The 17,119-nt window shown below is 37.2% G+C and overlaps 1 protein-coding gene across 1 annotated transcript in view; it reads right to left on the bottom strand.

Annotated features, from left to right (window-relative positions):
• Positions 1–17,119, bottom strand: part of LOC139934901 (guanine nucleotide-binding protein G(s) subunit alpha-like) — a 73,381-nt gene that overhangs the window by 15,088 nt on the left and 41,174 nt on the right. The window contains exon 6 of the mRNA XM_071929323.1: positions 612–666. Within this exon, the coding sequence (XP_071785424.1) occupies positions 612–666 (55 nt within the window). The remainder of the gene's footprint in view (positions 1–611; positions 667–17,119) is intronic.

Raw genomic sequence — 17,119 nt, 5'->3', positions numbered from 1 at the left:
TGGCTTTTTTGGTAATTTGAAAGTTGCCAAACTTGCGTGTGTACTTTCCAGAGTCCTCTTACAAAAAAACCCCCAAGCCCACTGGCAAATTACTTGGGTGGGATTTCAACCATAAGTGATTTTAAGAAACTTGTTTACATTATGCATGCATTGAGATTTGTTGTTGTCTTTCGAGAAAACACGAGATGTGTTCACCATGAATCGCAAAACATTGGCCGATAAATGGTCATGGCACACTGGAATCTCGGGTCAAATAGATGAAAAGCAAGATGCCTGCCCAATGTAAAAGGTCAATAAGGTCAAGGGTAACCTAGGCCGTGTCCAAATTGGTGACTTCGGCTAAAGCTACGGCGCGCGCGTCTGCCATTCTTCAACACTGACAGACGCACTGATCTAGCCGTAGCTGTAGCCGAAGTCGCCAATACAGACACGGCCTAAGAGGGTATAACAAGACCATATCAGAATTGGCGGCTACGGCTAAAACTGTTGCTAAGGGTGTTGCTAAGGATGTCCTATACTTCAATGCATGATCTTGCTGAGATCTAGCCATAGCCGTAGCCGTAGCCGAAGCCGCTAATTCTGACATGACCTTAAAGTCTGATTCTTCTTACCTGTTCACTTGGACTATAATCTGACTGGCTAATATCATCAACTCTATTTAAAAAACTGCAAAGAGAAAAGAAGAACAGAAGAAACAGGTTGTAAGAAAAACTGCATATTTATCAGAGATGTTGAATTTGCATCTATAAAGAATATCAATTTTGGTTTTTACCCATACATGGATGTGTGTTAGCACTGTATAGTCAGTACTTTCCTGAGTCCTGTGAAAAAATATCACAGGCATATTACCTGGGTGGGATTCGAACCCACGACCCTTGCAATTCTAGAGCAATGTCTTACCAACTACTACAGAGGATGCCCAATAGCTAGAGGCAGTTCGTCAACATCTCATAAATCGTTGCAGTACCTGCTGCCAAAACATAGGATTCGAACTGCCTTTATTTACCGGGCAACCTCACTGCTCTAGAATTGCAAGGGTCTTGGGTTTGAATTTCACCCGAGTAACATGCCTGCGATATTTTTTCACAGGACTCAGGAAAGTACCGACTGTACAGTGCTAACACTGGGTAAAAACCAAAACTAATATGCATATTTATTGTTTGAAAATTTATAATTTACATCTTCATGGTGTCTTCCTCAAGGACACAAGCCCCTGTACCAAGATCAGTACCCACATTGTGATGAGTCAACCATCAAAACTTCTCAGTGCGCAGACCGCTCAACGATCACAACACACTTCTGATGGGCAACCCGAAAAAAAGATAGTAACAAAATAAGGAGATGGCCAACATTAGGGCTAGATGGCTCAGATGGTAGAGAGCTGGAACGTTAAAGATGCGTTGTCAGATTTTTGGCCATTAAAAATTATTTTTTTTTAATTGAATGGTAATTCAAACAGTATCACCCGCTCTGGCGAAAAAAGTTGAACGTTTACTTTTAATGGTCAGGAACCGTGACAAAAATTTAAAACGTTTCTTATAAAACACATAAGAATTGGTCGCGTGATATATTGTCGGGATCCCGACAAAAACTAATTTTGAGCACTTTATTTCACTGCTACTAATAATTGGCGGACTTTTTCGAGCAATGGCTCAAATGAAAGGTTGTAACTTTCTTGACCCCCATCAAAATACCTATTGAATTTTAAATCAAAATTTTTGGGTCGAATCGGCCAAAAATCTGACATAGCATCTTTAATCGGGCGGTGGCAGGTTCAAATCCAGCTCTAGTCAATATTTTATTGTTCAACCTCAAATTAGTTACAATTTACCCAGCTACATTCCCCTTGTAATTTGTTACTTGAAAAAAAAATATGAGCAAACTCTCATTACATTGATGATTAAAAAAAAGATGTGCCCCCCCCCCCCCCACAATCCACCAAGGTAACAAACAACTGACTGACATCTGAAAGTCTGGCCTTGCACAAGCGATTTCCTCTCAGTCAACCGACCTTTGACCCAGCGCGCTCTCTAGCAAACAGTTCACGTCATGAGTAAACAAGCACAACCACTGGGTTCAATTTCATAGAGCTGCTTAAGCACAGAAAACACAAGTGCTTACCAAAATAAGGTTACCAGCTAAACTGCTATGTCACATGTACAATTTGTGACTGGCATCCTGCTCATTTCTGCTAAGCAGAAATTTCTAAAGCAATATTTGTTTGCTAAACAGCTGTATGAAATTGGGCCCAGGTATTTACTTAGATTGTTAACAAACTAAACAACAGCAAGTACCAGCAAACAGACGCTGTGTACATATCGGACGCTGAATATGTACATTACATTTACATATCAACCAACACTTTGTCGTAGGCAGTCAGTGGACTGACTACAGATGGTGTGCAGCACAGCAGAGAACAATAATCACATCACTTGTTTATTTGCATAGAGATATCTTAAGCAGGGAAACCAGTTACAAACCAATGTTAATCACAATGTTGTAGAATGGTAACTAATTATTTTCAGTTATTAAAGACACTAGACACTATTGGTAAATTGTCGAAAACTAGCCTTCACAGTTGGTGTATCTCAACATCTGCACAAAATAACAAGCCTGTGAAAATGTGGGCTCAATTGGTGTTGCGAGAAAATGATGTTAGAAAAAACACCCTTGTTGGACGAATTTGTGGCTTTCAGATAGGAATAAAAGACTTCTAGTCTAGCTAGAAGTCTTTTAATGTTTTAGTGAAAAATTTCCTCTTTCTCAAAAAACTACGTTACTTAAGAGGGAGCCGTTTCTAACAATGCTTTATACTATCAACAGCCCTCCAATGCTCATTAACAAGTCTGTTGTTTTGAGTAATTACCAAACGTGTACCTTCCCTAAACATTATTCTGGTAAGCATAATTTGTTTTGCTTAGTTATGAAATTGGTCCCAGGCCTGCATGCACTGTTGATAAAACCGATGGCTTGAATGTTACCACTTGACATAGTTCCAGTGTGTGTTACCTGTTGTTAAATTATGCAGGACGTCCTATATCACCAGGTACTTGATTAATATTCATGCCTACATATATGGACTAGTAATGTACACTCTGCAGTGTCTATTGCAAGTCACAACGAGTCACAACAGAACGGGAAACTCCTGTATTTTCCCAACCTCTGGGTTTATTTTACTGTAAAGATGTTAAATTTGCATCCGGGATAGAGAATATTCATTTTGGTTTTACCAATAATGTGTGTTAGCACGTAACCTCAGTATTTTCCTGAGTTCTGTGATTTTGTTTTTTTTTAAAGAAACAAATATTCCAGCAAGTAGAAAACTGCCGACTTGAACATGGTTTTGTTTAAAGGATAATATAAATTATTAAATTCCAGAATACTGTGAGTTAATCTTTGTCAATTGGATAAAGAAATGCAAGGAAAAATCAAATTGCGTAAGGTTGTATGATTTCCATTTGAGAAAACTCTCATTTCATAAAGGCATTGTAAAACAAGACTTTTCAGGAATATGGTTGGTGATAGTATTCAAATTTTTCCAATTAGAGTATCAAATAATTTTTATTTCTTTAAAATTAATTTGATCTAACCTAAGGGCTAAGGCAACTTTAAGGTACAAAGTAAAACAAAAGTTATATTTCATAGACTACTATTTTGGCTTGACCTCAGAGCCCAACTTAAAATTTCTAAGCACAGAAAAAGAAAAGTCCTGCTTATAAGACACAGGGCATTGGTAAACATGCCATGTATTGTATACGTCTGTACATGTAACTGGTTCCCTGCTAAATTTGCTTAGCAAACAAAAGCTTGCTGGCTAAGCAAAATGTCCTGCTTCGATAGCTCTACGATCGATCACTGCAACATATGGAAAGTTATGACCAGAATATATGGACCATAATAATTATTTCCATTTTTTTTTTTTGAAAAGGATTTGGAGCAGTTAGACACCATGCAAATCGTGGAGAAAATTAATATAATTGTTTTCCCTTTCTAATAAATAGAACAAAAAAATTAAAATTTCACGCCTTATCCGTGTCCCCTTTCCCAGGAAAATCAACCAAAAAAAAAAACCCCAAAACCCCCCCAAAAATTTGGGGGTGTTCAAATTTGGAACCTAGTTACCAACTAATTATTTTTAAAATTAAAGATCAAACCAATGTAAAACAAATTCTGGGAACTGATCATGAAATGTAGGGTTTAACATGGTTGATTAAAAAAAAAACGTAGGCTAATATTATAAGGCATATTATTTTCAGACAATTGGTTTATAATTATAATTTTTGTTCTATTTCACCACTGCATTCTCATCAGTTTTTAAATGGACTCCCTGGGGGTCCTAACGAAACTTTGAAAAGACACCGAATAAAAATAAAATGCAATCAGCTAAAAATGATCTGCAATTCATAAATAGAATTCTAAGAAATTAAAAATGTTGCCTATAAAAGCCGCAAAAAACCAAGCTGCGTGTAACACTGGTGTGATTAAATTGCATTGGTATTTTTCAGCTAACATTACAACCGATGAATGCACTTACCAAAAAGATCTCGACAAAATTATCTGTTTTAACAACTATGTAAAATCTGATTTTTAAAAAAATTTCTAGCTTTTACATGTACTACCTGCCCTGTTGAAGAAAAGAAAAAATCAAAGTCTGATTTTCAGCTGTTGAGTTACATGGCGTCTAACATTATATTGGTAACTGATGCACTAACCAAAAAGCACAAGGACAAAAACAAATTATTGTAACAACCATGTAGGCCTAAATATCTCATTTTTAAATTGCAAGACTGAACTTCCCGCCCAATTAAACAAATCTTTTTGAAAAGAGACAAGAGTTTTACACCGCAACAGTATTGATAAAAGCATGGACAGCTGCCAGGATTCTATGAGTGATTTTCATTTTAAAACAGAGCTCCATGGTTTTCATTTATGTTGGATGAGACACCCAAGCCTTCTATGCCCATCCCGCCCTGTTGAAAAATCTTTTTAAAAAGAGTTGAGAGTTATGTACAGCAACAGCATCGATTAAAGGCAGTGGACACTATTGGTAAATACTCAAAATAATTATTATCTTAAAACCTTACTTGATTACTGTAATGGGGAGAGGTTGATAGTATAAAACATTCTGAGAAACGGCTCCCTCGGAAGTAATATAGCTTTCGAGAAAGAAGTAATTTTCCACAAATTTGATTCCGATACCTCAGATTTCGAATTTTGAGGTCTCGAAATCAAGCATCTAAAGCACAAAACTTCATGTGACAAGGGTGTTTTTTTCTTTCACTATTATCTAGCAACTTTGACGACCGATTGAGCTAAAACTTTCACAGATTTGTGCATATTATGCATATGTTGAGATACACCAACTGTGAAGTTTTTTTAATGTTTTGTCCTCTAATTTTGGTTTGTATTTTTGTGGTTTGTTGTGAGTGCATATTATTATGTATGAAATAAAATAAAAAGTGCTTGCCAAAAAAAAAAAAAAAAAAAAAAAAAAAATTACCAATACTGTCCACTGTCTTTAACGCATTAATGGCTGCCGGGATTGTATTGTAGGATACTTAGGAGGAAGTGAGTTTCATTTTGACAGAATTCCATGGTTTTTATGACATGGAATGAGACAACCAAGCCTTCTATGCCCATCCCTACACATGACTCACACCACTAGATTCCCTTGGCAAGGACACTCTTCCTCAGACCTCAGACCATGCCCAGACTAGACAACGTAGCTCCTATCCCCCCTACAACTAAACCACAGTCCCACCATTCATGTGCCTTCGTATGCTTCAAGACATAGACAATCATAAGCCAGCATGTACATGTAATAAACAGCCCTGCGCACACACAAGCACTTACTACAACCTGCAGACATGTATAGCATGAGACATGTACATGTACAATGTACAATGTACACTGTGTAGCCAGGCTACACAACCTGGCCCACTCCATAGACCAATATTGATTGCATTTCAATGGAGCATGTAGCTATAAATAGCACAGCAGTGCTCGGCTGAGGTATTTATAGCCACTAGCAATCATATGGTTAAGGAAATTCAGCAGCTACATGTACAGCAAGTCTCTAGTCATTATACAACACTGCATACATACAATGTCAGCCATCATGGCGTGCAGCTCTATAATGCCTAAAATTGGCGAGGGCTGATATTTAGAAATAGGGCCTTACTTCTAAAAATCTATGTTATTATTTTGCAGAGACTGCAGAAGTACAAAGTAATTTTTTTTTTTTCTCCCCCAAATGAGGATGTTACTTCAACATTATGTGTGCGGAAATCATATGCGCTCTCAGATACGAATTAAACATACAACCATAATGGACATGTTCGGGACTAGCTGTTACTGTTTTCAGCTGAGGGGAAAAAAAGCGATTCATTTTAACTCATATCGTCGGCGGACATGTAGACAGCTTTTTGAAATTTACATTTTGTAGAACTGTTAACAAGTAAGGTTTTGCATACTGTTTGAAAGCAACAATTTTAATAATTAGTCTTTGCAATTTTAATTGCTAGTGACTACAAATTATTAAGTCTGCGTATTTTTTGTGTGTTAATGCTGTTTGTATGGTTCTTGTTAATAACATAAAATCATTACTTTCTTTATCTTGAGTTTTTTATATATATGATATTATTAATAATTTTTTCAATCAATTAATCAAAACAAAATATTGTCAACACAAACATTTCTGTCTTACGCAGATCTATAAATTTTCTAAAAAATCTTGCTTTATTCTTTACGCCCAATTTAAATAATCTATAAAAAACACTTTGGTCATCTTTATGGTTAATTATCAAATAATAAACCACAATGGTTGATGGTTAATTATTTACATTTTTATTTCAAAGGCAAAGTATATCTTTGGTTTTTGGAACAGCCGTCGATTTCAACAAACTGTTCCTAATTAGGATTAATCTTAGGACTTGGGCCCGAGTTGAGTTCCGTATTCAAATACGTAGGACGCATTGAACCATCCTAAGTTAGGACGGGTTATTCGTCTTAACTCGAGTTAGGATTAATCCAAGAGTTTTGTGAAATCGGCTGCTGGTTGATTGTTTAATCATGGAAATATAAATGTCGATCTGCTGTAGGCTTCTAACCAAATGTATTTTTTTTTTTAATTTGCTTTTAATTTTAAGAGTGATTGCCAATTGTATTATTTAAATTACCCCATCATTAATTTCCCAAGCATCAGGGCCAGAATGATGCTTTTTTGAAAAATAAACATTCACTTCGATACAGCACACAGAGATAAATAATTGCCAGTTCAGCTACTTATTTTCCTCCCTTTTATATTAAAAAAAAATCATCAAAAAATCCATCTACTTATATTCCTCTCTTTTAAAATCTATAAATATCCGATGAAAAACCATAGAATATAAAAAAGTAGCAAGCCTATAAAAAGGGTGATTTTTCCTTCCAAATAGAAATAAATTAAACAAAGGTAATATAATCAAAAAAAAAAAAAAGCTGATGACATTATCTATCGACCAGACAGCTCAAAACTGCATAGTCATATTTGATAATGGAAAAAAATTAGAAATCCTGATCTGCTGTAAATTAATATAAGTCGGATTTCCTACCATCTTCATACTGAATCAAATATCTGTTGTAAGCTAGCAACGCTCTACCCCCCCCCCCATCACTGACCTTGCAGGATAATTTTAGCTCAATATTCAATCACACGACCAAATATAGCTCAATTATACGTAACTTACACACTGCAAAAATTAAGAAAAACCAGGCACCGTCTAATTCACAGATGAGTGGTCATGCAACAAAAACTATTTAATTTACCACTTTCCGTCTAAACCTTAAAATAGATGGGCGAGAGAGGAGCCGTAGTGATGGAAACCAAAGTATTTAAAAGGATAAGACTTGACGAGAGTGGAAACTCCTGAAAAAAAAAAATGGTTTGTTGGTCTGGGTTCCCCCTACTCTACAAAGCCTTGAACTTCGCTCTTGAAGGGGGCGCAGCAATTTTCCTTTAGCAAGGGGCACTTCGATAAAGATTTTTTTCAAAAATGTGTACAGACACCTTGGGTGCGTTCCACTCGCGCAAATGTTGCCAACAGTTGCGCACGTTCGCCAACATTTTCAAGTGGAACGAGTTGTTCGCTGCCACCGTTGGCGAACGTTGGCAACTTTAGGCGAACATACTTCGGAGGTGTTGGCGAGTGGTTTTTAAAATGGCGGACAAGCATACGGTATTATTTCTTTGTCACAAACATAATTACATTGTATTTTCGGTGGATGATAATGCAGATTTGGAATAACAAAGTTAATTAGTTGATGTAATGATGTCAACAAGAGGACTATTGCAGCAAAAACAAAGTTATAAAAAAACTATGTATGGTGCGCGCCATCTTCATTTCAGGGTGCCGCCATGTTGACATCGCGTATACGCACCAATCGTTCAAAAGATAAAAAACGTTTGCGCGAACAGTTGCGAGTCGTTTGCGCGAGTGGAACGCACCCCTTGTTCAAGGCACCACGGCAATTGCTGTGGGCGCTGTGGGGAATTTCAAGGTCTGCTCTAGTCTTGATACCTCCAGATAATACAACTCGGGAGGTTTACAAACTCAATGAAGGACCAGAAAGGCAGGCTTTGAAGCTTGTTCTTGATGGGGCACAGCAGTTTTTCTTTGATAAGGCCACATAAATAACAACAATTGTTGATTGTCCTTTTTTTTTTGCGGATGGGGGAGGGAGGTTTTTTTTATTTTTATTAAAAAAACTTGTTGACATGTCAAATATGAAATCAAGAATAAAGAAATCATCACAATCACTTTAAAACAGAGGGTTTGTGTGTTTTTGATGTTTTCAATTTTTGTCAAACAAATTAATTCCTTGATGACATTTTATGTAAACTTTTTCAAACAACTAAGCACAGTGTAGGCCAAGTAAATATTTCAAGAATTGTTCTTGCTTTGCCATCATGAATAAAAACCTTCTTTAACCATCTTTTCAAACCTGTACATTTTGAAAAAAATATCAGCTGAAAAAATCTGGGCAGTAAAAGTATAAAGAGATTTCCAGACATGGAAAAAAAAAGAAAAAAGAAATGGGGTCGTGGGGTTTTGAACAGTCGGGCAGGGACGATCAACAATTTTTTTTTAATGTGGCCTATGGGGCAATTCTTATTAGGAAAATATAAATTTTGGGCACAAAAAGGGCACAAAAGCAAAAGCTCAGGGCACAAAAGAAACAGCAATGGGACATATCTTTTACCGAGTGAGGGCGCTCTCAATCACTTTCGGGGGTATATTAACTATACCCAAACCAGTGTTTAACAATACCACCCCAGACATCTAATCCGTCACAGACAATACAACTTTTAAAGTTCGACGTTTTACTCCACCTCTAAGGCAACTTCAAACTTCGGCCAACAAAGGTGACAGACCGCCTATTAAAACTGTGCAGGACTAATCGTTTTACCCCTGGAAGTGATAAAAATACTACTAAGGGCGCCCTAACGCGGTCAAAAATTTTGCGCATTGCTGTGGGTGCTTTCGTGTTATTTTGAAGCCTGGAAAGTACTGCAGGTTTTGTAACTGACACAATGTGGACTACTTCTTCTTTTATGGTGACACCTTTTACGTCTTTGAAGGAAATTTGAAGGTTCAAGGAAGATTTTGAGACAATCTTTAAATCCTGAGAAATCATGAGTCCTGTGAAATCTTACGCCTGGTATCAATATCTGTTTCCTCCTCTTCATCTTCTTGAAGGATCTGACCACTAATGGTGACAAAAAGCAACTGAAGATTTCACTAAAACTTGGTGTAATAACCGTTTTAAGCAATCTTGGGTTTTCATGTACATTAATTGGTATACATGTAATGACATTGAGTTTGTTTATTTCAATTCAGTTCAACTCAATTTTTATTGGTCCTACCATGGAGGAAAAAATAATAGTGGTCTCATCTTGTATAGCACGCATATCCGTCACTCAGTGACACTCGGGCGCTTATCAACATACAGTATTTGTTACATATCACCATGTAACTGTTTACAAGACGCTGTGGCGCAACAAGCTGCCAATCAAACCAAAAACACAGGGGCAAACCCCTTCTCTTGTCGATAAATCCTTAGACTTACTTGTTTCTTAAATGTTTGTACTGCCTTCCAGGTTTTAGTTACTGTTTGGTTTAAGTTGACTCAATATTGTAATTTGTTTGCTTAGATCTGCTTCTGGCTGGTCCAGGTTTTAGGGATGGTTCATTTCCAGACTTTTTAGTGTGTTTTTATTATTGTATTGCTGTTTTTTAATTTCTTGGTTTGTTAATGATTAATTCTTAGATTAGTTCTTTTTCGCCTATCTATGTGAAGCGCCTTGCGCGTGTTTTGGGCGGACTTTGGCGCTATATAAGTTTTCGTTATTATTATTGCAAAGTGCCCTGAATTCTTGTTAGCTGCGTTACACAATATAATGTGCTTTCTAAACGAATGGAGGTGACCAGAACAACTCACTTTAATGGGTCCGAACATTTCAATACAGCAAGACTTACACACTGCATTGAGGAAACAAGGAGATCTCAGGACATATTCTATTGTGCGCAGTCTTACGCATCCAGGGCCACAAATCCTTTTCAGCTCCAATACATGTACATTTCAGTTTTCCTCGGATTCACATTGAATCAAGTGGAATCACATCAGAGCATGGTCGGAGTAATTACAAAATCTCGTTCAAGTAGGATTTTTTTTTACAATGCCCCATAAAAATCCATATGCCCCATAGGTATACGTTGAATGGTGCTGACACCATTTTGAGCTGCTCACTGACAGGTAAAAGAGTGTTTTTCCTCCTGGATAATTTTGTTTAACGTGAATAAATCTCGTTTAAGATCTTTACTAAATGCCTAGATAGTGTTCTGCTTACATATAAGATGTTTTAAGATTAATCAAGAGGAAATTAATAAGCTTTTGTTCAGTTAAACTATTTCAATCTCGCCCGAGTAATATGCCAGTGATATTTTTTTTCACTTTCACAGGACTCGGGAAAGTACAGAGTATACAGTGCTATATGTAACACACATCGGTGTATGGGTAAAAACCCAAATTAATAAAAATTTATCCCGGTGTAAATTTAACATCTTTAATGTGTCCCAATAGAGTCTTCATTATTTGTATTTACTCTGAATATTTACTCATTTATAAAATTAAATATTAAAAATTACTATTACTTTTTTTCTTCAAATTTTAATATTTCAAAATGATGAAGTAGGGGATAGGTTTGAATAGATATAAAATGATGAAGCGTTCACACCTAATGAGCTGGACGATGAGGAAGGACGAAACTGGTAATTTTTTTTTTGCCTAAAAGAAGATTCCCTTTTTGCACTGCATAATTGCTTCGTACCTTTCACTAACATTCTTTCAGTCAACTTAAGCTAATTACAAAGATGACGTACACGGTCTGTCTTTTCTTGCCCTTCTGCATGAAGGCTATTTTCCAAAACGAAAAAAAAAGAAGAAGCTAATTCCGTAAAATACAAAACAAACTGTGCGTAGGCAGTTTGATTAATGTAAATTCTTTCAAAAATTCTACTTAAAAATACGAACAGGTAAAAAAGGAGGTGGAAGGTAGTACGAAATCACATATTTGACACTGAAATAGCACAGGGATACTTTCTAAACAATCTATTTTAGGTGATGAATTTCAGGAAGTGGCTATTTTTATGACGTCTGCAAAAGCGCTTTCTGCTTCTTATCACTGAGAAATTCATAAAAACAACTGATTTGTTTTAAAGATGGTTCTGGATAAACGCTGGGTCTTTTCAGAGGCGAGCATAAATAAATAGATTTTTCACAAATTGTGTAATTACCTGGAAGACGAGGCTGTTGATGTCAACCTTCGGAATTTGGTTGGAGAGTTAATTGGGGAAATGTAAACAGTTTCTGTTTTGGATTTGTTAGTTGCCCTTAACATAATTTTTTTCTATGCTACACAAGTGTTGCCATTTTTTTTATAAGTTCAAGAGATGTTAGTTTCGCATCAGGCTAGCTCAATTTTGAGAATTGAAGTACTAGCATATTTTGGATAGTTTTAACACCTAAAAACATATGAATAAAAAAATTAAAAAAGGCAATTGCACGAATCGTTTCTCAGATTTCTGAGGGTTGGTGTCCGCTCGCCACCATTTAGAAATGCGGTCGGTACTTGCAGTCACCTCGCTAAGCCTTGATGGATTTGCCACTCAGATCTTCAATGTCAAAGTTTATGCCAGCCCACTCGAATCACCCAAACCCTCTTTCTTTGAATAGTAAATCCTGTGATCAGTCAATTCTATCTTTAAACACAAATCTCGAGGAATCTGTGACTTTCTTTTTTACACAAAAACCGAGTCGACTAATCATTCAACAAGACACTTGAAAAGATTTCCTCGCATGGAAAATGTTAAAACTCTGGTTCGGTCAACAAGTATCCACCCCCGAAAATAACCCCTTTTTAAAAAAAAATTATTTTAAATTCAAGCGTTTGCTTTGACCCACTTCTTAAGAGTCAATTCAGAACAGGTTGTGGTCGAGGGAAGAGTACAATAAATGCAATATTACTGCGAAACGCTGATGTCGGGGTGAAGACTTAACGTCTAGAATGATTTTGAGGCCTCCAGCAGTTATCAATAAAACAAGCCAGGAATTAAAGGATACAATCACAGTTCCACGAAAAAATTTGAATTGATTGTACCATGTCAGAAGACCGACATTGTTCGATGTCTCGCATGAATTCGTCTTCACTTTCTTTAAATTTCAAGTAATACACCACAAGGGCAACTGATTATGTACATTCTTATATATTTTAGGCTTAAAAATGCTGTCACATTTTTGGCACCAAACATTAAAAATTTTTTTTTTTTGAGTGAATGGTATTTCAAAGAGTATCACACGCTCTAACGAATAAAAGTTTAACTTTTACTTTTAATGGTCAGGAACCATGACAAAAATTTAAAATGTTTCTTATAAAACACATAAGAATTGGTCGGGTGATATATTGTCGGGATCCCGACAAAAAACAAATTTTGAGCACTTTATTTCACTGCTACTAATAATTGGCAGACTTTTCGAGCAATGGCTGAAATGAAAGCTTGTAACTTTCTCGACCCCCATCAAAATACCTATTGAATTTTAAATCAAAATTTTTGGGTCAAATCGACAAAAAATCTGACATAGCATCTTTAACAAAGACAAATTTACTATAGGTGGACTTGAACCCATGACCTCCGGACTAACGTACCAGCGCTCTCCCAACAGAGCTATATAATCTACCCTTCATGGTGGTGGTCTCCCTACTTTGTCAACATCTTTGCCAGTCAGTGCTAAAATAAATTAACTTGTGAAGAATCTTATGCTAGCAGTTAAACACGAAATGTCACTGTCCCTAATTAAGATGCAATTCTTCAATTGAGCAAAAGAAACTAATAAACTCAACATATTTGAGCACCCGTTGTCTACTTTTGTCCTGTCCATAAACGAGAATAAATCATGGTTTTTGGAATGCTATGTCATCTTAGAGATCTTGTATCTACTGTATCAATACACTGCTTTTGTAACAACTTTCTCTCAGGTTTTTCTTTCAAACAGTACGTTACAACAAAATAGTTTCCCTGCATTACCCCCGCTCCGCCCCCACAAGGTGTGACTTGCCTCATTACTGAACAACCACCCTGCCCAGTGTTGTTGGACATCCCCAAGTCCAGGCCTTCATGCTTCGTTGTTGAAAGGGCAAGGGCACCATGGCGTTTTTCTCCTTGATAAAGAGTACACTATGTAGGAATTGTACATTTCTACGTGAGCATTTCAAGGGCACCAAGGCAATGACCACGGGGCATGGAGGCAATCGCCTTCCTTGCCTCCAAGAAGTATCATCCCTGCAAGTTATCCAATCCACTTTCTTAGAAATCCACTCCAGGAAAGAGAAGATGGTTTCTTCTTCTAGCATCCCAACTACCCCGGATGGATCTGAGGTCACCTTATGCTTTCTTAGAACAGCGGTAGAATGCCATCAATGTGTAACATCCTGACACACATGTTCTGCTCATACATATAATGGTATTTTTCAGGGAAAGTAAAGCGTCGCCTTTTGGGAAACTGCATAATTCCAAATGTCAAGCCTTTGGGAGGAATCATAAAACAAAAAAACTTCAAACCACAAACACAAGCGTGTACATAAATATAATAAAAAAAAACATCAATAAGAATTCATTTTCACAAGAAGGAACATTTTAGTGAATTGTTGAATTTCAAGTTACATCTAAGTACACAAAATGGCTTCCAAATTTTGTTTTTGTAAGGGGAGGCTCTGTCTTTTGCTTTTTCATCAATTTAGTAGCAGCGTACATTGTGAACAATGCTTCAACATCAAAGAAGCCAGAGTTGGAGCCAGAGACGATGTCAAGGTTTAGAAAGGTGGCCAGCCGTCGATTTCACGAACCGCTAGGATTGATCCTATCTCGAGTTAGGACGAGTAGCTCATCCTAACTTAGGATCAATCCTAAGGTCTGCATGCTACAGTGCAGGGTTGGGACTCGTCCTAAGACCTAAGATTAATCTTAAGTTAGGAAGAGTTTGGTGAAATCGACAACTGGAATTTCATCTTCGAGAGGGCAAGGCGATTTTCATTTTGCAAAGGGCACTTCCATCAGAAAGTCTTAAAAGTCTATCAGAAACTTTGGAAAGGACACAAAGCCAAAACAAGGGGGACAAGAGGCCAAGATCATTTCCAAATCCAAATTATTTTCCAATCAAAATCATTTCCCGGTCAAATTCATCTCAAACACTCAAGTTCCAATGAGTTGATGAACGGTTGACAGATCTCGGACTGACCCCTGCCCTTTTAAGCACCCCTGCAAAATAAATAAAGAATATACACACACCATACCTCTGATAGATAATCATATCCCATTGAAAAGAGAGAGAGAGAAGAAAAAAACCCACACACACCATAGTGAACCTTGAGGTTAAAGTCCACCCACAAGTAGATTGGTGGATAGGTGTGTTCACGCCCATTGCAAGCATGCCCTATTGGCATTAAGCAAATAAGCCTATAGTGTATTTACTTTGACAAGTGTTTCAGCGCCTCCAACCAAAATGTGGCTTCAAAACAAGCCCCCCTCCCTCCCTCCCCATTTCTTTGAGTACATGTACATCAATATATTTGGAGGTGCCTCAAGCACCCCTCTCTGTTCACCTCGTCCTCGCTTCAACAAGAAAACTAAAATGCAAAATTTTACACAAGTTTTGGTTACAATGTAAGTGTACGATGTATAAAACTTTTTGCATTGTGTTCCACTATTGACCCCTTGCAAATGCGTCAGACGCGGCGACCGATGCCTCGCTCACCATGTTGGTGGGCAGTTAGGTACGTGTATTAACACCGCGTCGCCTAAAATGCGCACTTTACTGCATAACGCGCAGCATAGAGTTATATATAAAAATGCACAGTGAAATTGCCCACCAGTATGGCGCAATCCGGATTTTGTTGATGATGACGTCAGGTGAATTGGATCAATACAGATGCAATGGAGACAATTGCCTCCACGCCATTTTTCATTGCCTTGGTGCCCTTTTAAAACATATGGCTGAACGTTACAACTCCAACAAAACAATTAAAAAAACAAATTTAAGTTTGTGATCATTGACTATTTTGAATGGCTCCTTTAGAAGCGAAACCATTTATTTCTAAAACCAAGTACACAGTAATGAAAAGCCAATTAGAATACAAGTTTCTAAACAAAACAAAATTAAAAACAAATTTAAGTTTGTGAACATTGACTATTTTGAATGGCTCCAAAGCCAACCCCTATCTAAAAACCATGTACACAGTAAAGTTTATGAATAACCAATGAAGCTTCCACAACAATTCCAAGGTACTTAGCGAGGTGTCAAAATCTTATTGTCACAGAACTAGAACATTAACCACGACAAAGCAACAACTCATTATATGCATTAAAACCTTTACCCTAAAAACTCATTTAAATATAGCTGGTGTATGTTGTAAAGGGTGTTGTTGAAAGTTGCAAGGTTGAACCCCTTTACACGTCCTTAGACAACGGATTAAGTTTTGAGGATCTCTTAATCCCTCGTCTAGCTTCTGTAAAAAGCATTGTCCATGCTGTGACCTCAGGCTGACCAGCCAAGCGTGTCAGACTGGGGATGGACTGGGGGTGAATGGTGGTCAAAGTTAAATGACTTGGCGTCATGTTACTGGGGGGAAAGAGGGCTGGATTGGACGCTGTTGGGTGCATGTAATCAGGAACAATATAACGATCAGAGAGACTCATTCCGGTGTTTTTCTTTTTTTCTTGCGAGTTAAAGGGGATTAGTTTCCAGTCAATTGAATCTAGTTGACGATCCTCGCTCTAGAATTAAACCGACCTACTTTATTTGTTACTATGGAGCAATAAATGTTTTCACAGTAATCTTATCATGAGAACGACATGTGAAAACTGCTTAACTATTATGGACACACTTGTAGATTTAAGGGAGTAGACTGTAGACGATGTGACCTCTGTCGTCACATGAAAACCACAACATGATTCGCGCCCATACCGCCGGGCAAAACCTTTGTGTTTTGGCAGCCAGCTAGAAAGTGTAGGCAATCTTACTATGACTACGCAACTCTTTGCCCGGCGAAACATGACATATATAGTGTTTTGTCATTAGAGGGCGGTTTGAATGTAAACATAGGTCACATCGTCTATTGGTTAAATACTCACAATAGTTATTCGCATAAAACCTTACTTGGTAACTAGTAATGGGGAGAGGTTGATGGTATAATCATTGTAAAATATGGCTTCCTCTGAAGTAACTAAGTTTTCAAGAACGAAGTAATTTTCCACGAAGTTGATTTCGAGACCTCAGAATTAGATTTTGAGGTCTCAAAATCAAGCATTTGAAAGCACACAACTTTGTGTGACAAGGGTTTTTTTTCTTTCATTATTATCTCGCAACTCCAATGACCAATTGAGCTCAAATTTTCACAGGTTTGTTATTTTTTGCATACGTTGAGATAAACCAAGTGAGAAGAATGGTCTTGGACAATTACCAACAGTGTCCAGTGCCTTTAACAAGGTGCATAAATTGATCATTTCTTTTTATAACAATATACCGC

Source organism: Asterias amurensis, chromosome 3, assembly GCF_032118995.1.
Source record: "Asterias amurensis chromosome 3, ASM3211899v1".
NCBI classification, from domain to species: domain Eukaryota; kingdom Metazoa; phylum Echinodermata; class Asteroidea; order Forcipulatida; family Asteriidae; genus Asterias; species Asterias amurensis.
This window is presented reverse-complemented; position numbering and strand designations above follow the sequence as displayed.